General features: G+C 36.1%; 2 protein-coding genes across 3 annotated transcripts; one reads left to right on the plus strand and one right to left on the minus strand.

Moving 5' to 3' along the window:
* Positions 1–816: 816 nt before the first annotated feature.
* Positions 817–17,836, plus strand: LOC139844861 (protein ARABIDILLO 1-like). The gene is made up of 12 exons (XM_071835083.1): positions 817–2,722; positions 2,823–2,981; positions 3,069–3,149; positions 3,426–3,557; positions 3,660–3,787; positions 4,223–4,310; positions 15,207–15,301; positions 15,648–15,711; positions 16,224–16,399; positions 16,520–16,741; positions 16,925–17,009; positions 17,410–17,836. Exons 1-12 carry the CDS (start codon positions 1,370–1,372, stop codon positions 17,584–17,586), a joined length of 2,760 nt encoding a protein of 919 aa, XP_071691184.1. The 5' UTR covers positions 817–1,369; the 3' UTR covers positions 17,587–17,836.
* Positions 17,837–18,596: 760 nt separating this feature from the next.
* Positions 18,597–21,644, minus strand: LOC139844862 (uncharacterized). 2 transcript variants are annotated; one of them, XM_071835084.1, is made up of 12 exons: positions 21,446–21,644; positions 20,717–20,801; positions 20,564–20,615; positions 20,452–20,472; positions 20,325–20,378; positions 20,147–20,197; positions 19,994–20,056; positions 19,801–19,866; positions 19,591–19,629; positions 19,348–19,464; positions 19,125–19,217; positions 18,597–18,960 (listed from the first exon to the last, which is right to left on the minus strand). In XM_071835084.1, the coding sequence occupies exons 1-12, from the start codon at positions 21,537–21,539 to the stop codon at positions 18,709–18,711; spliced, it is 987 nt and encodes a 328-aa protein (XP_071691185.1). In that variant the 5' UTR covers positions 21,540–21,644; the 3' UTR covers positions 18,597–18,708. The 2 variants fall into 2 exon arrangements, with proteins under 2 accessions (XP_071691185.1, XP_071691186.1); XM_071835085.1 differs by lacking the exon at positions 20,452–20,472.
* Between the last annotated feature and the right edge of the window lie 6,054 nt (positions 21,645–27,698).

Here is a 27,698-nt window from a genome sequence, read left to right on the forward strand (position 1 = left end):
ATTTGTTGACCAAGATAGATAATAAAAAAAAATCAAAATTATTTATCTCAATTCAGTGGCTTTTAAAGACGACCACAGCTCAGTTACTATTGTTCATTCTCGAGTAACAAGATTAATGCATCAACCTACAAATAACAAAACAACCCACACTATTCGCACAAGGCATATTGCCTCGGGTTTCCGAAGACCCGATGTGATAAAAAGCGTGAAGGTTCCATGCGACATAAGCCACAGACATATGAATAACAATACTCCGTGATGACGTAGGGTTTACACGAATTAGGGCTACATGATTGACTTCGCCCACAAGTCGTCTAAACCCCAATTCTCATATATGAATATGATCTGATAGGGTTTTCTTCCTTTCGTCGTCGATAGATTCCGACCATCGACTGACACAATTTGTTGACCACCCTCCCGAAATCATCATCTCGGGTATGAGTTATCACGGTAACCGGGCCGAAAGTTAATGATGTTGATGTCTAAAAAAACCCTTCTCATATCGTTGATCATGGATGTACATTCCCTCAAAAAAACATATGTAAGAACACTCTCTTACCCGAGTAGGGTTTATCTTTTTTGTTTACACATAGTTATATTAAATTTATATGTGTATTAAGCATAAAAAATGGACATTAAACAGATCAAGAATCTTTGTAAACAAATCTCAAAATATTTAACTTGACTTGGGCACATGATGAACTTACACAAGCAAGCAAGCCCCATTGTGGTTCTTGGGCCTTTTTATTGCTTGTCAATTTGTCACTCATTCTTTCATTCTTTGAAATGATATACATCATATAAAAAAATGATGATATGATATACTCCGTATGTGTATGTATAGAGTAGCTGAATTCTCTCCGACCCTTGCTCACATTTTGTCCCCTTTTCTTCTCAACGCTACAACAAAGACCTTATTTGGACACAGCCCTCTTCATTCATCTCTCTAAACTTCTCAACATTATCAATCGATTTGCAATTGATTCCATCACGGTTCTTGTAAATTGGAGGTTTTAATGTAAAAAAAACTTCATCAGGTTTGCAAAATTCGTCGACTTTTCATTAGATTTCATTGCAATTTTGATGTATTCGATGTGTTTAATTCCATGTCCTACTGTTTACCCTTATGTTGCTGTGTAGTTTGATTATAGGGTTCTTGAGGGTTAATTGAAAGGGCATTCTTGTAAACTTATCCAAATTGAGCTAAAAGATAGATTAATGTTGATGACTGTGTGTTTCTTGTGTGTTTCCTTTGATCCATAACAGATTGATTAAAGGGTTTTTGTTGTTCTTAGAAGATTTTGTTTAAAGGTTGATTCTTTAGTGTCTCTGTGTGTTTGATGATTTGTTCTTTGAGGGATTTTGTGAGATGAATCGTAGGGTTAGAAGAAAGTGTGTTAAAGGAACCCAAAAGTTGGATTCGCCGAATCAACCTGAAACAGAGGATGCAGATTATGTAAAACTGAATGCAGATGGATTTGTCGATTGGACTCGATTGCCCGACGATACTGTAATTCAGCTTTTTACTCATTTGAACTATCGTGATCGAGCTAATTTGTCATCAACTTGCAAAGGCTGGAGATCACTTGGATCTTCATCGTGTTTATGGGAATCATTAGATCTGCGTGCTCATAAATGTGATTGGGGAATAACAGCTTCTTTAGCTTCTCGATGTACCAATCTTCAAAAACTTCGGTTTCGTGGGGCTGACAATGCTGATTCACTCATCAATCTTAAAGCTAAAAAGTTAAAAGAAATAAGCGGTGATTACTGTCGGAAACTAACCGATTCGACTCTTGCAGTAATTGTAGCTCGTCATAAGCTTCTAGAAACGCTCCAACTGGGCCCCGATTTCTGTGAACGAGTTAGTAGTGATGCTATCAGTGCTATAGGTTTTTGCTGCCCGAAGTTAAAAAAGCTTAGGCTTTCAGGAATTCGGGATGTGAATAAAGACGCCATTATTGCTTTAGCGACACATTGCCCTGATCTTTCTGAAATTGGGTTTATCGACTGTTTAAAGATCGATGAGGTGGCGTTAGGAAAAGTTGAATCTTTATGTTTCCTATCTGTTGCCGGAACAACAAATATAAAGTGGGATTTAGTTAGTGAAAGTTGGAGCAAGCTTCCAAATTTGATCGGGTTGGATGTTTCTAGATCCGATGTGGTTCCGAACGTTGTTTTGAGATTGTTCTCTTCGGTAAAAAGTTTGAAACTTTTGTGTGCGTTGAATTGCCCGTCTTTAGAGGAGGATACGACTGTTTATACCAAGAACAATTGTCATGGTAAAATGATGATTACTTTATATAACGACGCTTTTAGAGAACTATCATCCATGTTTCCCGACACCGAAAAAGATCGAGATATTTTTTCGGACTGGAGAAACGAGACGAAGAAGATAGACATTGGTTTGAATGATTTTATGATGTGGGTTGAATGGATTCTTTCACATTCGCTTTTACGTATAGCTGAGAGTAACCCACATGGGCTCGATCAATTCTGGTTGAATCAAGGTGCGGATCTTTTGCTCAATTTATTGCAGAGTTCTCAAGAGGATGTTCAAGAACGCGCTGCAACCGGGCTAGCCACTTTTGTGGTAGTTGATGACGAAAACACGAATGTCGATGTAGGACGGGCTGAGGCCGTCATGAAAGGTGGCGGCATTCAGCTTCTTTTAGGGCTTGCCAGTTCGTGGAAAGAAGGGCTTCAATCAGAAGCCACTAAGGTTGAATCGTCTGCGCTTTTTTTGGTTCATTGACTAATAAAGTATAAAGGAATATTATATCTATATTGCAATCTAATAATGATATAATATGTTATCGTAGGCTATTGCTAATCTTTCAGTGAATCCCACATTTGCGAAATCGGTTGCGGGAGGTGGCGGTATCACGATTCTTGCAAGTTTAGCTAGATCGATGAACAGATTGGTGGCTGAAGAGGCTGCCGGAGGGCTTTGGAATCTTTCTGTTGGGGAAGAGCATAAGGTTGTTTGTGTTCTATCTGTTTGTTAAACATCGAACATTTGGCTTCTTATTTTAATATTTAACCTATGAACAATAATGTTGTTTCAGGGAGCTATTGCTGAAGCTGGTGGCATAAAAGCTTTAGTTGACTTAATCCATAAATGGCCTAGAGGGGGTGATGGAGTTTTGGTATGTGTCTCAATTTCCGACTTTTTTTGGATAAAATAAAAATTAATTAAGAAAAGGGAAGGCGTAACAAATAAGCTAAAAAGATAAGGAGTTTGTACCAAAAACGACTGTTGTGAACTACAAATTTTGTTATTCGGGGTAAAACTATTAGATTCCAAGAAAGGCAGAATCGATAACCTTAAAAAAGTAAAATTTGTACATCAATAGAGTATGCTAAGCATCGTTATTGAACGTCACAAAGGTGCTAACTTGTTTTAAATGAACTCTTAATTTCAGGAACGAGCAGCTGGGGCGCTCGCCAATTTGGCTGCGGATGATAAGTGTAGCATGGAGGTTGCAACCGTTGGTGGTATCAATGCATTAGTGACACTTGCTCGTAAATGCAAGCATGAGGGTGTTCAAGAACAAGTAAGTTGAGATTATGTACAAACTCAATGAAAGTACTTCAAGAATTTTGCAAAAGATATGAACTTTGCATACCATCTCTTATTTTATGTGGTTATTGTATAGGCGGCTCGTGCATTGGCTAATTTGGCCGCTCATGGTGATAGCAACACTAACAATGCAGCCGTGGGACAAGAACCTGGAGCTCTCGATGCACTTGTTCTACTTATCCGTTCTCAACATGATGGTGTCAGGTGTTAATTATGAATTCAGAATCTTGTTATCTCATTTAGAATCGAATATCTGTGTATTGCAACTCGAGTTGCAGTAATCTGTTTTTAGTGTTTGCACAAAACAGATTTTGCGTACAAATTACATACTGTTTATTCTGGTTTTATGACCTAGTTTGAAACATTTAACTCTCATGTAACAAACTTCTGTCCTTTTGGGCACAATAATGTATGTTTTGGTTATTTTATCTATTAGTTTGCTACACACACTAACATCTGACTATGTGTCTTCTACAACTTTATATGCCACAAACCTTTTAAAATACTATCTTCTACTTGACTACATCCTGATTTAAATTCGAAATGCACTTCCATACACTTACCGTTCTACACTTGTATTATTATTATTATTACCATTAATTTACTTTTTGTATAAAAACTTCATCTGTTCTCCAACAGGCAAGAAGCAGCTGGTGCATTGTGGAATTTATCATTTGATGACAGGAATCGAGAAGGGATTGCATCAGCTGGTGGTGTCGAAGCCTTGGTATGACCTTTAAATCCTTTAGCTTTGGGTACTTGCTTTATTGCATACTGTGGTAATAGAGGTTGCAAAATGGGTGGGCTGGGTACTTTGGTACATAATAAAATAGGTTACTTCTAATTTAAGTTGAACCACATGGGTCGCATTGGGTTGACCCGCAAACCCTTTTTTGTCCACTATTAATTACTACTTGCGTTACATATGATTACGAATATTATATTCTAATGGTGTATCCTAGGGATACACGCATAAACGCACCATTTTCATACAGAAAAATGGATCAAAAAGCACAAAATATAACAAAATTTAGCGGTATTCAGTATTTACCGCCCAACGTAGAGCAGGCCGCCCAGCGTCAAGCGTAAGCCCTGCAGGCAGCTTCTATGCTTAAGCCCTTTAACTCAGCGCGTGAACGGCACGCAGCCACGTCAGCACACGCCACCGACCTTCCGGATATTTCGTGTAACATAACCACTCATTAATTGACACGTGTATCCCGTGAAATTCGGACATTCTATGCCTATAAATAGACCCCCTGGGTCACCACATTTCACATCATTCTAATCTGAATTTTAGTCATAGAGAAGTACACTTTCTCTCTCACACAGTTCTTTCTCACTCTAAAAAGCACATTAGCCGCTTAGCAGCAATACGCTAGACGGATCATTATAGATTGGTCCACAGATTGATTGAGGCCACCCCACAGATCTTACATCTGTGTTCCGGGTCTGCAGAGATTATTTCTCGAGGGCAAACAACAATCAACAGTAGACGCCACACGCTGAGCAGCTATTGTCTTGTACTGGTACCTTACAGCCGCTATACGGAAAATCGTACCAACAAATGGCGCCACCCATCTCGAGGACCACCAAAACCACCAAGAACACGAAGGGAACCGAAACAACCTCATCAAAAACAACACTTGAACCAGTTGATGAAAACATCATTGAGAACATACCAGTGGATCAACTAACTCTTGAAGAAACTTCAATTGAAGAAGAGGACCAACCGCACACTGGTAATACCGATGATCAAGTTCATGAAACTATACCACGATTGAAGAAACCATTAATGGGGAGTTCTAGTGGAGGAATGTGGAAAGCCATGCGAGGAACACACAATGTTTCTTTTAAAAGGACAGCTGATGTGAATGTTAAGCACAACAACAGAGGAAAGACAATCTCAAAATCACAATTGTTCAAGTTATTCAATCAATTGAACACTCTTGTCGATGAAACTGAAACTCAACACAGTGACGAAGGTTTCGTGGAAGATGATTGGAATTTTGGGGACGAAGACGAACAGTTCTTTATGACTGAGGAGATGGCACGATATAAGCAGAAATTAGCACAACCAACCATCCGTGCAACTGTTGTAGATAATTTGTTTGCTTTGATTACTGGAGATGAAGCTATCAAACCACCAGCAATGGCAAAATCAACACAGTGTTTTATCCCTAGAATTGCAAATTATCCATTGCCAAGGAATTTGGGAATTCCATCTATCGGTGTTTATGATGGTACAACAGATCCAGAAGATTTTCTGACTATGTTTGAAGGTGTTATTAGGTTACAGCATTGGGAAGATGAAACTGCGTGCCATATGTTTCCAATGGTACTGCAGAAGATGGCAAGTGAGTGGTTTGCTAGTTTGCCACCAAGGAGTATTACCAGTTTCCTTGATTTAAGGGCAAAGTTTGTGATGCAGTATCAAAGTTTGAGAAGCTGCGCGTTGTCACATCTTGATGCACATGAGATAACAATGCACCAGAATGAATCACTGAGTGATTTCATGAAGCGTTATACCATTGAATGGCAGAAGATACCAGACATACCAGACAGCTTGTTTCAGGATTTATATTTTGTCTCGATCAGCGACGTTTTGCACGATTAATTCATGCTTTGCGTTATGATATTCCAAAAACATTGCATTAGGCGTTGGGTATTGCTCAGAAGCCCTTAAGAGCAGGAGAGATGGGATATCCAAGAGTGGATAATTATCAAAGAAATTTCAGACCGCAAGGCGGAGAACGGAACAGGAATGATAACTACCAAAGGCAACATGAGTATGATAATAATTACCAGAAACAGCAACACGGTTGGAGGGGGAATAATCATCCGAATGACAATTATCACCATCGAAAGCCATTGGACAGACATCCACTTATCATGGCTTTAACAAAAACTCCAAGAGAAATCTTGTTTACAGAACCCGTTAAGGAAACCTTTCACCCTCCACCACCAATGGAAGAACGTCAAGGACCACAAAGTGACAAGTGGTGTGATTTTCATGAAGCATATGGACACGACACTGACAATTGCAAATCGCTGATGAGAGAAATCATTGCAAAGATCAAAGCTGGGGAGCTAAACCATTTGTTACCAGAAAAACAATATCGGAGGAATGATCCAAACAAGCGTTTTGCTTGGCAAGGAAAAGTTCGTCACGGTGGACGAAATAACTGGAACAGAAGAGAAGAGAGGAAATACGAGAGGGATCCAACCCCTGAGAAACATATTAAGGTTATATGGAATACGGTTGATGAAAATGAGGCAGACGGAGAGCGCAGGACGGAGCAATGGATGTATGCTCCAATCGTATTTCACACCATTCCAAATTGGCGTCTGTCAGAGGAGCATGTGGTGATCTCAGCTGTAATTGCAAACAGAAGCATTCCTCGAATCTATACTGATACAGGTAGTGAAGCAGCAGATATTTTATATCTGCATTGTTTCAGCGATTATCCGTTCAGCGTGCAGGATAGGCTTCGCTACACGACTGTGAAAATTGCTGGCATTACGGGAGAATCAATGAAGGCAGTTTGTAGAGTGAAGCTGGATGTAACATTGGGAACACACCCTTTAGTCCGAACAGAAATTGTGGACTTTACAGTTCTTGATGGCAGATCAAGATTCAATGCATTGTTCGGTAGGCGAACTCTTCGCAAATTTGGAGCAATTACTTCCACACCACATGCAGAATTACGGTTCCCAACACCAAATGGTGTAGAAGTAGTGCACTCTGAGTATGTAGGACCCGCAAGAGAAAAATCAGTTGTTTATGAAGCTCAAGGGAATTTTGTCAAAGGGGAATCATCGAAGCAGTTATTCAGCAGAAATGATGTGAACGGGTACTTTAAACCATATAAAATGTGGGAGCATTGAAAGGAGGACGCAGAACGCTGCACGGAAGACAGTATAATAGCATGAATCTTACAGAACAGTTTTTATCACATTTCTAATTTCCATCAGTTCAGACAATAACACAATACACTTTTTGTAATTTTCTGATTGGGACTTGATCACCCCATACGAAGATATTACACAAAATGCTGTATATGTGACAGTATTATCAATAAAATTTTATTTTTCCTCACGCAATACGCGTTACGAATGTAAAGCATAGCATTCATACCTACCCACATAAGGCAAGGCATTTTTATGCCCCCGATGGTAGAGGCTCTTGTGTCAACATTATAGACACAAGGGATCGGCTAGCGTAAAGTGTTTACTTCGCTAGAGGGCACCGAGAAAAAAGTAAAGATCTCATCATGTCATGACATACAGAATGGTTTATCACAACGGCATAAATCCATTTATATCTTGAAAGCAGAAAAAATTGAAATACATGTGTATTTTGTAAGCCGCACAACACCCGAGCGCAACACGCTAAACGGGACACCGTTAATTCCATAAACAGAAATTTCTCTAACAGATTTATCAATTTTTATAACATATAAATAGCATAACAACATTATGATTCATTCATATCCTACTTCACAAAGTAGACTGAGAATTTTTAATGTTTCTTTATAAAACAAGTGTTCTATTACAGAATGGAGAACGGATAAATTGTTCGATATATTCATTACATAACAGCAAAGTTATACATGTTTTCCTAAGTGAAGATACAAAACAGGTATACAATTTCAATAGCCTGTATACATAATACCATTTAGGTAGCAGTACACCTCTGATTCATAAAGAGGAATTATGCATTACGGACAGCGGATGACGGACGGCAATAGTTAAACACATATGGCAGTGATACGTCAATCATGGAAAGCAGCAAAAAATTACCAACATTAACCAAAAGCACTGAATATATATACTATCAGTATAAAGATGTTACACATTGTTATTACAGATTAGTTGTGTTTTCAAATAGGCACCTCTAGAATGTCTTTAACAGACACATCATCCTTGGCACGTATTTCTTCCACGGAGTTAATTTTCAAAGAAGTTACTTCACCTATGGCCACCTGTAGTTTGGCACCAGCATCTGGTTTCATATGTTTTGCAATTGCATCTGGTAAAGGGTCAGGCCTCACAGGTAGAGCATTTAAAATCTCCTCCATTGCATCTGAAAGGTCACTTTCTGTAGATGCCACCAGATACCTATCAAAAGTCTGACCCACAAGTGAAGAGCTCAACACCCTATGCACAAGACCAGGGACACCAGCTTTTAAATCAGTAAACTTCTTTTCAGCATCAGCATCAGCAGCAATCTTTTCCTCCAACAACCGATTCTTCTCCTCCAACACCTTCTTTAGCTCTTCATTACTCTTCAATAGCTTATCTTTCTCCTCCATAAACTTCTCCTTCTCCACCCTTTCTGCAACACATTTTGTTTCCACCACCTGCAACAACTCATCCTTCTTCTTTACAGCATCCTCTGCAGTTTTCAACTTTGAATTTGCATCTCTCAAGTCAACCTCAAGCCTTTTTACCTTGTTGGCATTATGTACAGCATTGGCAGCAATAGTGTCTTGAGCTTTTTGCATCTTAATACCATGAATTACGTGTTGATTCAAAAGCACTAATGCTGCAACAGTAGATTGATAGCTTTGTTTATGAGTCATGGTGGACAGAGAGGAAGACAAATCAGAAATGGTGTTTGCCTATAATGAATACAATGGTCATGATAAGAACACAATTATCAGAGAAATGATGTTGATAAATCATAAATCTTATAAGGGTTACCTTCAAAAACTCAGCAAAACTATCAGATTTGTTGTTGGGATCATCAAGAAAAGCCTGTAGACCGCCTAGCGGTACAGATGGTGGTTGGGTAGATGCAGAAGATTGTGTTGTGTCAGTTCCTCTGGGAGTACGCAGAGTATTGAATGGAGGAGTCTCAAATGATTCATCATCTTGAGTTTCTTCATCATCATCATCATCACTGTCATCTTCAACATCAACAGGCTTATTGCTCTCAGGATCTTTCCAAGTAGAAGTATCAACAATATCATCTTGCAGAACCAATCCTATAAAATGAAGAAACAGATAAATATACAATAGAGCTTCAACACAAAATTATTAATTTACTTGCACAGATACAGATAAGACACATACTTCTCTTTTTTGGTTTTTCAGCAGCTTCACCAGCTGGACGCTTCCCTTCACGTTTAGAGCGCCTTGCAGACTTCTTGGCGCTAGACAGTTGGGGAGTAGTTTCAATAATTTCAACATCAGGAGATGGTTGAACAATACCACCAACTCCACCGTCAACAGGCCGCTCTAAGCTCTTCAGCTGTTGCTCAAATTTCGCATCTTTGGCTTTGTCAACCTCAATTTCAGCAGGGGTTTTGGGCCGTTCAGAAACTATCAAAGGATCTAGATTGGTCTTCTTAAAAGTTCTGTAAACCTGCATCTCTCCTTCTGCAAACAGGCAACATACCAAGCAAGCAGAAACATATATAAGAGAATATATATAACTCATGACAACATAACAAAGAACAGAATATATCAATAAAGGTGCCTACCACGGCCTTCCCAGCGCAGCACCGGTACATATCCAACACGCCAATTGTTACTCATTTTACAGAGAACCAATATGGCTTCATAATCATTATATGACCTTTGTGGAAATTTGAATGTCTTCAAGGTGTCAAGAATAAAACTTTCATCATCAGATAATGTGGTGGACTTGCTAACTCCTATAGTAGTTTTTCTCCAACCACGAACACATGCCCACATGCCCAGGCATCCTGAATAACCCTCTCATTGACAAAGAAATATGACAAAGAAATAGGGATCTTTCCAGTTATTTAAAGAACTTTCCTTCACCCCAGTAAAAGCCTTATTCGGCTTACAGTCGAATGTATACCAACATTTACCAACTAATCTAGTTCTAAATAATTCATGGAAAATATTCACATTGGGGATTTCTTCTACAGCATTACAGTACATTTCAAAAAGAACAATTTTTTGTAAACCTAACGGATGAATTTGACTAAGCCCTATCCCATAGTGGGCAAGAATCTGTTGAAGAAAGGCAGAAAGAGGAATACAGAGGTTTCCTACAGTTAATTGCAATTTATAGAGGGTAATCATCTTTTTCGGAGGTTTATTGGCCCTATCGCTAGGCAAAGGCACAATAGGATTCAACAATCTAAGATATCTGTGCTTTTTACATAACTGTTCTATACCGGCTTCAGTAATACTGGAAGGGATGGTGCTGACGTCACGATTGTCTCTCTGAGAAGACGTGCTGCTGGATTCGGCCATGGTAGTATGAAAAATGAAAATACAAACAGAAGAAAAGATGAACAATCACTGACCTTGCACTTCACAGATTGCTAAAATGAATAAATTGCAAGATATCTTCACAGCAAATAATCAATTTTCGGAAGAGGAAAAAGGTAAAAGGCCGGGCTATTTATAGTCAAGCAAATGGATAATAAAGGGATGAGATTGAGACACGTGTATGGGCCAGATCAATAGAGCAAGCAATTTAAATTTTGAAAATAAATCAAAAAGATTTTGGGGGCAAATTCATAATTGGTAATGTGACGTCAAAACAGAGAAACAGACGGCTACAGCAGTTTTGTGTTTTCGAGGAAAAAGGCATCTTTTATTTTTAGTTTAATGACTTTATTTTTTACAAAAATAAAGACATTAAACTGGGGGACTTAATGGTGTATCCTAGGGGATACACGCACAAACGCACCATTTTCATACAGAAAAATGGATCAAAAAGCACAAAAGATAACAAAATTTAGCGGTATTCAGTATTTACCGCCCAGCGTAGAGCAGGCCGCCCAACGTCAAGCGTAAGCCCTGCAGGCAGCTTCTATGCTTAAGCCCTTTAACTCAGCGCGTGAACGGCACGCAGCCACGTCAGCACACGCCACCGACCTTCCGGATATTTCGTGTAACAGAACCACTCATTAATTGACACGTGTATCCCGTGAAATTCGGACATTCTACGCCTATAAATAGACCCCCTGGGTCACCACATTTCACATCATTCTAATCTGAACTTCAGTCAGAGAGAAGTACACTCTCTCTCTCACACAGTTCTTTCTCACTCTAAAAAGCACATTAGCCGCTTAGCAGCAATACGCTAGACGGATCATTACAGATTGGTCCACAGATTGATTGAGGCCACCCCACAGATCTTACATCTGTGTTCCGGGTCTGCAGAGATTATTTCTCGAGGGTAAACAACAATCAACAGTATACGTCACACGCTGAGCAGCTATTGTCTTGTACTGGTACCTTACAGCCGCTATACGGAAAATCGTACCAACATATTCCAACATGAGGTTTCAACTGGTTGGACTCTATGGAGCTGTTTCCCTTTACCTATTCTTAGTGTCATTATCATTATTCATTTGACCCGTTAGAGATAAAAAAAAAAAAAAACAACTTATGTTAACCCATTAATAAGTAAATGAGTTGAAATTGCTACATCTGTGTGGTAACATCTTATATTCATATGTCGACCTATACTATATCTGTTTAGTCATGTAGATGGTTACTGTAGGGAGTTAGATTTTCCACATAAAACATCATACCTATAGCTTTATGTAGCAATGATGCGTATTTCTTGAGGGAAATAGCAATATTTAACAAAGCTTTCTTGATAAAACAAATTATCAAACTTGAACAGATTTAATACAACCCAAAACAACCGACACATACTACCAACGTGTAATAAAACAGATATTAAAAGATAAAAGAATCCACCACTTGAACGATAAAGGTTAAACTACTCAACTACCACGAACAAGATAAAGGAAACACTCCAACCCACGACCACAGTCAATAAAGTTTCCGCCATGATTACAAATTTAGAGGAATCAAAATATTTGATTAAAAAAAATCCGCCACAAATATTGATAAAGAAGTAACAAATATCCATAAAGACATATATAGATCTCTAAGGGTATGTTTAGATGACAAGTTTTTCAGAGCTTATGAGAGCTTAAGCTTAGTTTTTATAAGCTTTGTTTGGTATACAAAATCATAGAAGTTAGTAGCTTGTTGAAAACACAAGCTCTACAAATATAAGCTACTTGAAGTAGCTTTTAAAAAAAGTAGAGGCTTATGACACATATAATTACTAAAAAGACCTTTAATATATTATTTTACATTTTTGTAATTGGTCCTTTGAAGTCGATTTACAACAAGAAACTTCCAACTCCCGCTACTTTACCAAACACTAATCAAACAATAAGCTCCATCTTGAAAAATTAGTTCCAGCAACAAAGCTAGCTCATCTAAGCACACCCCAAGCGAGAGGTTTAAGGATGAACATGGATACCTAAATACTGAAACCGTACCGCTACCGTACCAATCGAAACATAAACAGTCCGAGATTCAATTTTTTCTCACAGGTGAACTCTTAACAGGTACGGTACCGGTATTAAGCGGTTGTATTTTACCGAAATTCAGGGTCTCATTTTGGTGCCTGAAATTAGTTATTTAGTCGGGATTTGGTATTTTATATTATTGATTCAAAAGATAGAAATTTCACAACTCATTGCGAGATGCTATGGTTTATACCAACTACTTAGGCAAGCTAAAGTAAAAATGCTAACTTATTCTTAACTGGGATGATCGATGTCTATAAAAGTTACTACAATATTACATCCAAACTAAAAAAAAATTGAAATATCTTTCTCGTTAATGATGATAAAATTTAAATTTTTAATTTTTTTAAGTTGTAGGAGACAAAGTATATGTTTGGCCACCCAATCATACTATATTTCTAAAAGATTAGTGGTACAAACCGGTTAGGTACCAGTTCCGTACCACTCATTCATAGAGAGATTTCACTTTGTTCAACTTTCACTCATTATCGTAAACAAAGTTTCACGATGATGGACCTCTATTTAAGAGGATTTACAAACTCAACACTAGACAAGAATATTTGACAAGCGATAATGGTTAGCCAACAGACATGAAAACAAAATCTACCAAATGGTGGTGTGCTGCCTTTTGGGCCTCACCCGGTCAATACCTAGTCTGGGATTTCTTTCCTCCAATGAATTCCAGGATCAATACAAAGGGATGAATCCATGACGACTTGCCCTACTTTGGTTTGACATAAAGGCTTGACTTTAAACTATATTTATAACAAACCAACTGAATCGCTTATGGCTTTATACAAGTAAAATGCACATTTCTGTATCGCTTCCGCATAAAGGTTTGATCTTTAATCTATATCTATAACAAACCTACCGAATCGCTAATGGCTTTATACCAGTAAATGCAGTATTACACAATCTGATGGGGGCTAAGCTTGTCATAAAGTATCCCAATAGGGTTATTTGAGGTATGACGAGTCATCTATGATTTTTAGCATTTAGAAAAGAACCTTTTCCCAAAAGTGTAACTCATCTAAGACTATCTTTAGACCGACCATGGTCCATAGGTGAACCTCTGCTCAAAAGTGTCATTTTCATGTTTATCCCATGATAAAATCATCCAAAAATAATCCATGTTTCATCCCCTGATAGTCCCCATGATCTAGAACAACCATACACACATGTTAAGCACATGACCGTATCTAGGGAGCATTCACTTTGAAGAGACCATTCTCTAGATACATTCGTTGTGATATGGTTATTTTAGTTAGATAGTAAGCTATTCAGGCTCATTGAATCACATTCAAAGTTGGTTGGTCTACAAAGCGATAAAGGATGGGTAATCCTCAACCTCAAAACAGTGTCACATAAAACGACCGAGGCGGCTCCGAGTTAAAGAAAAACACTGAAAAAGCCGGTCATAGGTCAAAAGTCAGGCCAAAGGGGCTCAAACCATTCAAAGTCCCTCCATGTTCCTGACCCTCCATTTTCCCTTCTCGCAACTTTTACAACATTGCCTCCAAAGCTGATTGAGCATTAAACCGGAAATTTGGTTTGGCCTCAACTTATCCGACTAGAAGGAACACACATGATGTGATATGTAAGCTGCCGAGTGCTATAATGAAACACGAAAACTGTTGATTTGTAAGATGTACTTGCTTCTTCTCTTTCAGTGTCGAGTAAACTTCGACGATGAGTAGACTTTAATGCTGAGTGCTATTATGAAACGTAAAAGCCGATAACAAGTTAAACAACTTAACCCTCATCGCATCATTTAAACGAATATTCGTTCATGCTGTCTTGCCTTCAAAGCCGACATGCTTTCGATGCTGCCTCAACGATCAAATACCCGTTCAAGCTAACATATCTTGAAAGGTGCATTGCCTTTAAACATACCAAATCTTTATTCTAACAAGAGAACTGCAAAAACAACCATCCATCTTGGTAGATTACATTATCATCACAATGCATCTTCATGTTCCTTTTGTTTATATCAATTACCTCCATTTTGCTTCATTTTTTGTGCATCTCATCGTTGACTACGCCTACATTTCCATTTCCCACCCAAGATAGCTGTTTTTACCAAATAAAGATGTTTGATTAACAAAGTTATTAGGAGTTGACTTGTCATGGGGTTCACCGGTAATTAAATTACAAAATTCTACCTCACACCTTGTGCCAAGTAAGGCATATATTCGAAATGTTATATCATACTTTCATATATAAAAAGTGTTACTTGTGTACAGCATCTGAAAATATTATCAGTCTCAACAAGTAAAAATATGTGACATGTGGTATTTTAGGTTGCTCTTGCACAATCGTGTTCAAATGCCTCATCAAGTCTGCAGGAGAGAGCAGCTGGTGCTCTATGGGGACTCTCGGTTTCAGAAGCCAATAGGTATGTTGTGTACACACATTATTCCTTCATTTATTATTTTATTTTATTATATATAAAATATAAATATAAACTGCAAAAGCTAACTATCATCTTGAATTAAAGCATGGGTCTTTTTCCCCAAATCCTTTTTTTTTTTGGTTTCATACTCGTAAAAAATAATTAAATAATGCAACTTAAATTAACTCTACGGAGTTTCAGAGATATCTATGGAAGAAAACGAGGTGAATCTTAGTTCCCAAAGATAGTCAACTGATATTGCAATTGCATATTGCATATACTGATTAAAATATGTATGATATTTCTCAACAATTATACTCATTTTTTGTGGTGTATTCATCTCTACTAGCATTGCAATTGGACGAGAAGGTGGCGTTGCACCACTCATAACACTGGCACGGTCTCAGGCAGAAGTGAGTTGTAGCCTTTTTATATAAATGCTTTGCAACTTTATGCTTTTATTTCTTGAAATTCTGATTTCTGATACTTAGACACCCACATAATGTTCATCAAGTTTATGACTGACTTTGGGGGATGTTTTGAAATTGATTATGAGAACTGATTTCAAATGTTCATTAACAGATTCTGCTTATATGATCGTATTGGTGTCAAACAATTAATCTTATATTAACAGCTCGTAAAAAAGTTTGTGAGAATTAGATTCAAGTGTCGGTTAGCCCTCCCCTTTTATTCAAATTTGGGATTGTCAACATTTTTTTCCTCACAAAAATCTCCTTTTGGTTATTTCTCTATTAGTCACATACATGATTAAACACTCATACGGATGATAATTCAATTGTTACAACTTAAACAAGCAAAATCCGGAACACCATTCATAATCGATGAACTTTTAGATCATGATATATATGTTCAATATAAATTGAAAACTAGTTTCTATTTAAAATGTTGGCGTGAGTGAATTCAGGATGTCCACGAGACTGCTGCCGGAGCACTTTGGAATCTTGCATTCAACCCGGGGAACGCTCTGCGTATAGTGGAAGACGGGGGTGTTCCAGCCTTGATTCACCTTTGTTCTTCATCCATGTCCAAAATGGCACGTTTCATGGCTGCTTTAGCTTTGGCATACATGTTTGATGGCAGGTAAAAAGGCTTCAATGAATTATCTTGGAAATTTAATTTTATGTTTTGTTTTTTTTTTTTTAATAATATTACTTCACGGAGCTGAAGGTTATTAGTATATCGTTTTGTGAACTTGTACAGAATGGATGAATATGCTCTGGTAGGGACTTCGGCCGACGGTGGTTCAAAGAGCGTTGGTGTAGAAAGGGCAAGGAGAATGGCCTTGAAACACATCGAGACTTTTGTGCTGTCTTTTGCGGACCCACAAACGCTTTCTGCTGCTGCCTTATCATCAGCTCCTGCTCCTTTGGCACAACTAACCGAATCAGCACGTATTCTTGAAGCAGGTCATTTACGATGCAGGTACATACTCGTATATCTATCCATACTTACCATACGCATACATGTATATGTCTTATGCACACACCCGCCTATTATAAAAATAATAAACTTAAATATCCAAATGAAACGACCTGAACCGTAGAAAATGCTCCAGTCGGTATACATGATGTGTTATCTCATGTGATTTGTTTACATTGTTATCAGCGGAGCTGAAATTGGACGTTTTGTGTCCATGTTGCGAAATCAATCTCCCGTGCTCAAAGCGTGTGCTGCATTTGCTCTTCTTCAGGTCAAACATGGTTAAAATCACAATTTAAATCTATATCGTTTTTTTTAACGGCGACCGGGTCCGAACGCGATGTTACTTGGAACCCACATACCCGATCATTTCGTGGGACGAACATTACAGTCCTACCGCCATCAGGAGGAAACCCCCACGGCGAATCCATATGAGCATCGTGTGTGGTAAAACCCCTCGGGTGAGGCTCGAACGCAAGACATCGAGACCTCCGAGGCCCATGAAATGGGCGGGTAACCTCAAGGGAAATATTTTGTGGCTCATGGGGGTCGAACCCTGACCTTCTTTATGGAAGTCAGGTCATCACCAATACACCTAACACCTTGAAGTTAATTAATATCTATATTGTAGTGCAACTAGTTTTACTTATTGCGATTATAAATTTTGACAGTTTACCGTTCCGGGTGGGCGGCACGCACCTCACCATGTGAACCTATTGCAAGAGTCAGGCGCACCACGTGTTCTAAGGGCTGCAGCCGCAGCAGCTTCAGCTCCAGTAGAAGCAAAGATGTTTGCAAGAATCGTGCTCAGGAACCTGGAGCACCACCAGATAGAAGCGTCCACGTAGTAATTGTAGCAGGTCAATTTAGATAGAGTCGTAATAAAGTCAACCTGAATGTCAACAGTTATATACCATGTTATATACTCAAGACTCACCTACCCCTTTCCCCTTAGTGACTGCAGATGATTTGGACCAAAAACTCGGTGAGTTGAAGTTCGTTTGTGTATGTGTTTTCTCTGTACCTAAATATCATTTTTTTTCTATCTTACCTTCAGAATTTCGTAGATTTGAAATTATAGTTCCTTGTTTACCATTGTGTCTTAAAACTCTTGAGCTTTAGCTTGAACTGGAAGTTCCTATTCAGTTATATAGTATCAGACCTGTAGGACAACAACAACAACGCCCAATCCCGCGCATACGAGGTATGAAGGAGGTGAGATGTAGACAATCATTCCTCTAATCTAGAATAGAAAAAAATCGTAGGGGTTGATGTTCATGACTAAGTGCATAACCTGAAAACTAGCATAGTGGTTCGGGCTTGTTTTCCACACAAATGATCGCAGTTTCAAACCTCGCGAATAATCAGATTCCGGTTAGACCATATACACGTGAGTAACAATTCTCCCTTTCCCCGTAGCAAATAAGGAAATTTTTTTATCCATTTACTGTTTATTTGGTTGCAAATTACTGCCATTCCTTGGTGCATTTCATTAAATTCGTGACACTTAAATTCAAGATGCCCCTTTTCTAGTTTAATTAATTAACTTACCCATGGTTCATATTTTAAAACAGAATAATGGTAGGATTAAAATCATTTTTCAAAATTTATTTTATATGGTTCCACAATTTTGATTTTTGAGTATGGATCTCGGTTTTCTTGTTGCCATTTCCTGTTATTTTGGAAATTAGTCATTGGCAAGTTATCTGCTTTTTTGTCTGCCTTTGTCTTGTAGATGCTTTTTAATATTAGAAGTCAATTCAGTGATTTTTTTTTTTTTTGTTTTTTTTGTTTTTTTTTTTTTAAATTTATTTTGCTTCCACAATTTTTTTCTTTATCATGAACTCTTTAAGCAACCAAATCAATTTTGAATCTGTAGAGTTACATTAAGCCCTTAAAAAAAGTAACAAATATTTATGAATAAACAAACATACACTAATTATGTGTTTACTGACCACCGATAACATTAGTTAAAAATCTTGAATTCCACCTAGTTTTCTAATGAAACTATTGCCATCAGAAGAAGACGAAGGTTGTGCACGAGATGACTTTGTAAGAACTGGATTCTCAAGTGTTTCCTCATCAATTAAATACGGAATAATGTACTCCTTCATATCATCTTCACAAATGTCGAGATGTCCTCCCGTCACGTTTATAAATTTGACCCTCCCAGCCTCATCCAATATCCTCAAACCAATCCAGTCTTCTATATAGAGTCGTGTCTGTACATGAATTAAAAGAAATCAATAATTAGCGCGATCACATTGATGGATTATTCATTTATTTGGGGTGCATTGATGAGTTGGAGATGCGGTTCAGGATTTCCTTTTTCTCGTTCAGCACTGAATGGTCCCATTCAGATACAAACAAACACACCATCACTAACCTCTTGTGGTGGAAGTATAGGATCCCATGCTCCATCAGGGAAATATCCGAACCAAGAGGTTTCTTTGGGTACCAAAACTGATTCTTTATCAAACTGTACACATTGAAGCCACAAAAATGAGTCACAAAACTGTATTATCAAAATAGATATGATTACTTGTATTTAAATGTGAAAGTTGTACACTGGTAAGGGGCAAATGGTTTCGACTTTAGTATAATCTTACCATGATAAGCACCAGATTATTTAAGCTGGAGAACCTTTCTTTGTAAGTAGCGTTTTTTTCAAACTCGTTGTTCAGCTTTGGGAGAAATTTACACCCTTCACGATAGGCATCAAGATCCTTCAAAACAGGAAGAAAAATAAGAAAAAAAAAATTGGTTCGGCTTCTGAGATCCTCTTGAACACAAAAATATGACATCATATTTTTGGGACGAGAAAGATAGTACGCAGTAGTATTTATACTTACAGTTGGGATCTTAATGTAATTTGATGGAGCAAAGTGTTCCTGTACAAAACAACATCAAGTTCAGGTAAAAACTATTAAGGAAACGTTAAGAGTTTCCATTAATAACGAGAATTTTAATCAAAATTTGGACTGAATTTAGAATTTATTTTCACATCCAAGGTAATTAATCTGAAAATTTCATCAAAAATTTTTAATGAAGTAATATCTAACCTGGACAAAACTACTATATATTGCCAGCTTAATCAAACTATCCAACAAAACACACAATAAACCAGTCTGCATAAAGGAGAAAACAACATCTTCATGAGCAACAAGTTCTGTAAACTTGTGTGGTTAGAAGAAAAAAATCACGAGCGAATGCATATGCATATGATCGCAACTCTTGAAATTATTGGAGACTTACACCACAAAACGGGATTGACGCTTCCCCAGCATGAGGTCCTGCTACAGATACGAAGTTATTCACCTGTTACACAAAATGTTAATATTAATAGAATTAAAACATGTTTATTTGCTTCATCCTGTTAAAAAACAAAACATTTGTTTACACACTTACAGGAGGCGCTCCGTCACAAAACTCAAGAACTCCTCTGCCTACCATATTACCCTGCAAAATGACAAGCAATTTCTTATTTATTCAATTTTATTGTTAAAATAATAAATAATATTTTGTTGGTCTTCAAAAAATTGTATTATTCATGTAGAAAGTTACTAAGTTTTGATTAATTACTCACCTGGGAAAGTCCAACTATGTTGTAACCTTGACTAAGCTCACTCATGTTCTTCACCTGTTAATTACAATACGTATGTCCGCTTAGGAGCGCATAAGATAAATACTATAGTTGGTGTCGGTTTGATTACCTTCTCGCAAGCAATTTCAATCTACAACACGAAAAAAAAAAAAAAAGCAATCCAAAGTCAATATTTATCGAATCGTTAACGTCTATCAGAAGAGTAGATATGAATAACATACCTGATCTTCAAATGGCATAAACCAGGAATCCCATACTCCGTTTCCAATTTCTCTACACAAAACAGAAACATAAGTTACTTCATTACACCATGTATTGCACCTCTTTTGTTATCTGAAATCGACATCAGAACGCAAGTTAAATAAAAAGCATACATGCAATATCCTTGAGTATTAGACCACTCGCCTAAAGAATCAGTGAAATGCTTTACTCCTTTCTTCGTGCAACTATCCGCAACGCCTTCACACAAGGATATATAGCGAAATTATGAAATCTTTTCTAACATTCATGATAAAAATAATCAGAATCAACTGATTTTGAGACTTTGAGTCCGAATTTCTGAGTATAGTGGGACAGTATAATTTAATGATCACAATCAGCTAAAAATTAGCTGCTTTAAAAAATGGCAATTGAGATTAAAATTAGATTACATAACAAGTCCTAATAAAGAAACTAAGATTCTTTATGTTGCAATAATCAGAGTTCATCGGATGTAGCTTAACGTGAGGGCACACGCTAGCAAAGCCCTTTTAACATATAAAAGTAAGATTCCACCAATCTCTATTAAAAACATTGAACACACTTCACATGAGTTGACTTGTATGAGAAGTCAAAACAATCCACAAGAAGTAAACTCCACAAGCAGAAACCATTATATATAATACTACATGAACCAGATAATATCAATCAAAATACAAGATAAAATAGTACCAATAAACCCCACAGCTTATAATTTTTAAATCAACAATAAAAACACAACCCTTATATATCAGACAGAGAGTCAAAACAGTTGAACAGATCAACACTGAGTAAATGAAGCATATATAAATAAAAGAAACTAATGACAAAAAAAAGAGATCAATAAAAGATTAAGAAACACTTACCATGAAAGACAACAAAAGGGATGGAGTGTGTGATCAGGGGCACCAAAGTCAAAATTAAAGTAATAAAAAACCTTGTTAGTGTAACGGAAGCCATAACAATGTAAACTTTATGTGGATAAATAATAATCAAAGCTAAAAGGGACAACCCTTTTACAAATCCAATCTTGGTTGTTTAAGTAATAAAATTAATAAATGACAATCAAACCTAAATTGTGAGTAGGCAGGGGATCTTTTATATATACTCAATTATTATATACACGTTTCTTTGTGTGTGTTTGAAAGAGAGAGAAAGATATGGATATGGGTGTATGGCAGTGGTACGTGGACAAGTAACGTATAGTTAAGTACAAAAATCATATTAAATTTCAAACTTACCACCTCTTTTGTATAATAAACGAGATTCGGATCGGCCGGCGCGTTGCGTCGGAGCCTTTCGGGGTTGTGTACTCAAAGTTAACATAGCGTTACGTATTTAAAGAAGCGAAAAACAGATCGTTTGTTAAGCTCCGTTTTAGATGTCGGTGTGTTCAGCGTTTTTTAGAAGGTGTCCGTTTCAACGCAGCTAGTTACGTTTTGTTCGTAAAATTATTTCGAGTTGAACGGCGGTGTCGGAAAAATTTAACGCGTAGTGAACGGGAAGATACGATCCGTTAAAAATTTAGGTGAAGTTTGTTTAGTTTATTAATAAAATAATAATTTTACGTTTTATACCCCGAAAAATTTGCAAATCAAACAATAGTTGAGGGGTTGTTTTTTGTAACTTGGGGTGTTGATGTCGTTTGAAAAACTAAAGGAAGCCCAAATGACATAGTTTGGCACTCCTTTAGTATATAAGAGGTAATAGTTATTGAATTATTTCTTACATGTTTTTTTGACCTAAAACGATCTATCATACCAGTTGAAAATTTTATGCCAGAAGCATAATTTTTTTTTTCCTTATAGACGAAAATGCTAAAGCTAAAAGCTGATAGTTATCAATTGATTTTAGAAAGCTCAAAAACAAAATGTAAAATATAATAATAAAAGGGCCTTTTTAGTAATTTCATGTTTCATAGTTCAGTTTGTTCCCGAAGCTAATTCAATCCTCATGGACTTTACAGAGGGCGTTGCTTCCTCATGGACTTTACACAGGGCGTTGCATTTAAAAAAAATAAAAAAAAAATACTTTACCTGATAATGCTCGATGGATTTGGAGAAGATGACACTAAGGTGCCGTTTGGTTTGAGAATTTGAAATCTAGGGATTTGATATTTCCAAGGTATTTGAAATCTTTTGGAATTTTGATTTGAAATTCCATTGGATTTCAAATTCCCAAATATTTGAAATACTATCATGTGTTTGGTTTAGGAACTAAAAATCCGGTAATTTGTAGAACGTAAAATGTAAATCGTAAAAGTAAATGTAAACCGTAAAACATGCACGTAAACATAATACGTAAATGTAAAACGTAATACTTAAAATGTAAAACGTAAAGCGTAATACGTAAAATAAAAAGTAAATTGTAAACACAAACAAAACTTAACTCTAAACTGTAAATGTAAAACATAATCTTAAAACGTAAACGTAAAGGGTAAACGTGAAACGTAAACCGTAAAAAGCAAAATTTAAGTGTACGCGTAAAACCTAAACGTAAATGATTAGAAACATAGGATTTAAAAATATCTCACATACAAACGATCTTGAAATCCCATAATCATAATCATAGGTTTTTAAACATTCTAATAATTTGAATCCCTCCAACCTGTTAACGGATATTAAACATAGAATATATCATATGTAATATCTAGCGTATCTAGTATTAAATATAGGCAAGAGACATAATCCCTAAAATCAAGGGATATGACATAATCCCTAAAATCAAGGGATATGAGCTCAGATCATGTATTATATATTTGGCGTGTTTGATCAATAAGAATCATGGGTGAATTATAATATTCTAACATGGTATCAGAGGGTTTGATCCAAAACCTAGTCGGCCGAATGTGTGCCGCTTCTGCTCTACCACCCATCAAATCTTCTTCCTAACCCCATCAATACCGAACCTCTACTTCGGTCTTCTATCTTCTTCAATCTATCTACCGAAGCTCTTCTTCGGTCTTCTATTTATCTTTCTTTTGTTTTTCAATTTCTTACAAAAGCATCCAATTACGGTTGAAATATACACCGTCATACCACCACCGGAGCAGCAATATCACGGTTGAAATATACACCGTTTCAGCTCCCGTCTTCTATATTTCTTTTCTTCTTCAATTTCTGTAAAAAGCATTCAAATCACGGTTGAAATATACACCGTCATCTCACCACCGGAGCAGCAATATCACGGTTGAAATATACACCGTTTCAGCTCCCGTCTTCTTTCTATGAATCTTTTGTTCTTCAATTTCTTTAAAAAAAACTCTTAGATCTTGAAATCTCCCACAGAGATTGATAAGGGTGACGAAGACAGAAGTTTACTCAACATTTGGTTACAGTTGTGGCATTAAGTGAAGCAATATACTGCTTTAAATAAAGCAACATGCACGCCTTGTCCTTATGTCCCCAATTTTTTCGTTTGTTTCAATTTTTGGGCCACCCCATTTTTAACCACTACTTTTATTTTATTTTTCACCTACCCCCACTTTATAATTTTTGGTCACCACTGAATTTTTAACTATCCATGTAGTGACCCGAACTTTTTCATGTTTATATATATTAAATGAAATTGATATTTACATGATTAAGTATTTCCAACATGTTAAGCAATCAAACTTATTAAGACTTGATTAATTGAAATAGGTTTTATATAGACAATTGACCACCCAAGTTGACCGGTGATTCACGAACGTTAAAACTTGTAAAAACTATATGATGACATATATATGGTTATATATATAGTTAACATGATATTATGATAAGTAAGTATCTCATTAGGTATTTTAACAATGAGTTATATACATAAAAATGAGACTATTGAATTAAGAAACTCGAAAACGATATATATAACGATTATCGTTATAACAACGTCTTACTAATTACATATGAATAATTTTAAGATATTGATACACCATATATAAACATGATAAATGATAAGTAAACATATCATTAAGTATATTAACAATGAACTACATATGTAAAAACAAGACTACTAACTTAATGATTTCGAAACGAGACATATATGTAACGATTATCGTTGTAACAACATTTAACTATATATATATATATATATATATATATATATATATATATATATATCATACTATGATATATTAATATATCATAATATCATGATAATGTAATAATTTAACATCTCTTTAGATATAATAAACAATGGGTTAACAACATTTAACAAGATTGTTAACCTAAAGGTTTCAAAACAACACTTACATGTAACGACTAACGATGACTTAACGACTCAGTTAAAATGTATATAAATGTAGTGTTTTAATATGTATTCATACACTTTTGAAAGACTTCAAGAAACTTATCAAAGTACTTCTACTTAACAAAAATGCTTACAATTACATCCTCATTCATTTTCATCAACAATTCTACTCGTATGCACTCATATTTGTACTCGTACAATACACAGCTTCTAAATGTATTTACTATTGGTATATACACTCCAATGATCAGCTCTTAGCAGCCCATGTGAGTCACCTAACCATGTGGGAACCTTCATTTAACATCTAGCATGAAATATCTCACAAAATAACAAACTAATGGAGCCTATATGGTGACACCATAGTTCACGTGAATGAACACACACATACACACTTTCATTTTGCAACTTACATGCATCAAACTACTCTCTCTCAAGTGTTCTTCTATTTTTCTAAGTGTTCTTCATCATCTTCATCAAAATCTAGCTCAATCTAGTTCATAAATCCATACATAAACCAAGTTATAAAACAACTGCTCAAGAACACACCAACAACACTTCCAAGTTTGCTAGCTTACTTCCAATCTTGCAAATCCACTTTGAGTGATCATCCAACCTCAAGAAATCTTTCTTATTTATAGTAAGATATCTTTCTAATACAAGGTAATACTCATATTCAAACTTTGATTCAATTTCTATAACTTTAACAATCTTATTTCGAGTGGAAATCTTACTTGAAATTGTTTTCGTGTCATGATTCTACTTCAAGAACTTTCAAGCCATTCAAGGATCCTTTGAAGCTAGATATATTTTTCTCATTTCCAGTAGGTTTATCCACAAAACTTGAGGTAGTAATGATGTTCATAACATCATTCGATTCATATATATAAAACTACCTTATTCGAAGGTTTAAACTTGTAATCACTAGAACATAGTTTAGTTAATTCTAAACTTGTTCGCAAACAAAAGTTAATCCTTCTAACTTGACTTTTAAAATCAACTAAACACATGTTATATATCTATATGATATGCTAACTTAATGATTTAAAACCTGAAAACACGAAAAACACCGTAAAACCGGATATACGCCGTCATAGTAACACCGCGGGCTGTTTTGGGTTAGTTAATTAAAAACTATGATAAACTTTGATTTAAAAGTTGTTTTTTTGGGAAAATGATTTTTCTTATGAACATGAAACTATATCCAAAAATCATGGTTAAACTCAAAGTGGAAGTATGTTTTCCAAAATGGTCATCTAGACGTCGTTCTTTCGACTGAAATGACTACCTTTACAAAAATGACTTGTAATCTGTATTTCTGACTATAAACTTATACTTTTTCTGTTTAGACACATAAACTTAATTTCAATATGAAACCATAGCAACTTGAATCACTCAAAAAGGATTTAAAACGAAGAAGTTATGGGTAAAACAAGATTGGATAATTTTGCTTGTTGTAGCTACGTGAAAATTGGTAACAAATCTATATTAATCATATCCTAGCTAACTCATATTGTATTATACATGTATTCTAATATATTATGTAATCTTGGGATACCATAGACACTTATGCAAATGTTTTGACATATCATATCGACCCATGTATATATATTATTTGGAACAACCATAGACACTCTATATGCAGTAATGTTTGAGTTAGCTATACAGGGTTGAGGTTGATTTCAAAAATATATATACTTTGAGTTGTGATCTAGCCTGAGACGTGAATACAATGGGTCGTGGATTGATTCAAGATAATATATATCAATTTATTTCTGTACATCTAACTGTGAACAACTAGCTGTAGCTTACTAACGAGGACAGCTGACTTAATAAACTCAAATCATTATAACATAATAAAAAATGTTGTAAATATATTTTGAACATACTTTGATATATATGTACATATTTATTATAGGTTCGTGAATCGACCAGTGGCCAAGTCTTACTTCCCGACGAAGTAAAAATCTGTGAAAGTGAGTTATAGTCCCACTTTTTAAATCTAACATTTTTGGGATGAGAATACATGCAGTTTTATAAATATTTTATAAAATAGACACAAGTACGTGAAACTACATTCTATGGTTGAATTATTAAACCGAATATGCCCCTTTTTAATCTGGTAATCTAAGAATTAGGGAACATACACCTAATTGACGCGAATCCTAAAGATAGATCTATTGGGTTCAACAAACCCCATCCAAAGTACCGGATGCTTTAGTACTTCGAATTTATCATGTCCGAAGGGAGTCCCGGAATGATAGGGGATATTCTATATGCATCTTGTTAAGGTCGGTTACCAGGTGTTCACCATATGAATGATTTTTATCTCTATGTATGGGATGTATATTGGAATATGAAATCTTGTGGTCTATTATTACGATTTGATAAATATATAGGTTAAACCTATAACTCACCAACATTTTTGTTGACGTTTAAAGCATGTTTATTCTCAGGTGATTATTAAGAGCTTTCGCTGTTGCATGCTAAAATATGGACAAGATTTGGTGTCAGCATGCTTGTATTATATTGTTTAAAACTGCATTCGAGATTTATTTTGTTGTAACATATCAATATTGTAAACCAATATGTATTGGTAGTGTGTAAGTGTGATATTTTTAGATTATCATTTCTGGATAATCTAGGTGGTGTCCTTTTAACCTTGTCGATAAAATAAAGGTTATGGTTTGTTTTTAAAAATGAATGCTGTCTTTGAAAAACATCTCATATAGAGGTCAAAACCTCGCAACGAAATCAATTAATATGGAAAGTTTATAATCAATATGAATGGGACATTTCAGTTGGTATCCGAGCATTGGTCTTAGAGAACCAGAAATTTGCATTAGTGTGTCTTATCGAGTTTGTTAGGATACATTAGTGAGTCTGGACTTCGAC

The sequence above is a fragment of the Rutidosis leptorrhynchoides genome, chromosome 4, assembly GCF_046630445.1.
Source record: "Rutidosis leptorrhynchoides isolate AG116_Rl617_1_P2 chromosome 4, CSIRO_AGI_Rlap_v1, whole genome shotgun sequence".
Classification (NCBI taxonomy): domain Eukaryota; kingdom Viridiplantae; phylum Streptophyta; class Magnoliopsida; order Asterales; family Asteraceae; genus Rutidosis; species Rutidosis leptorrhynchoides.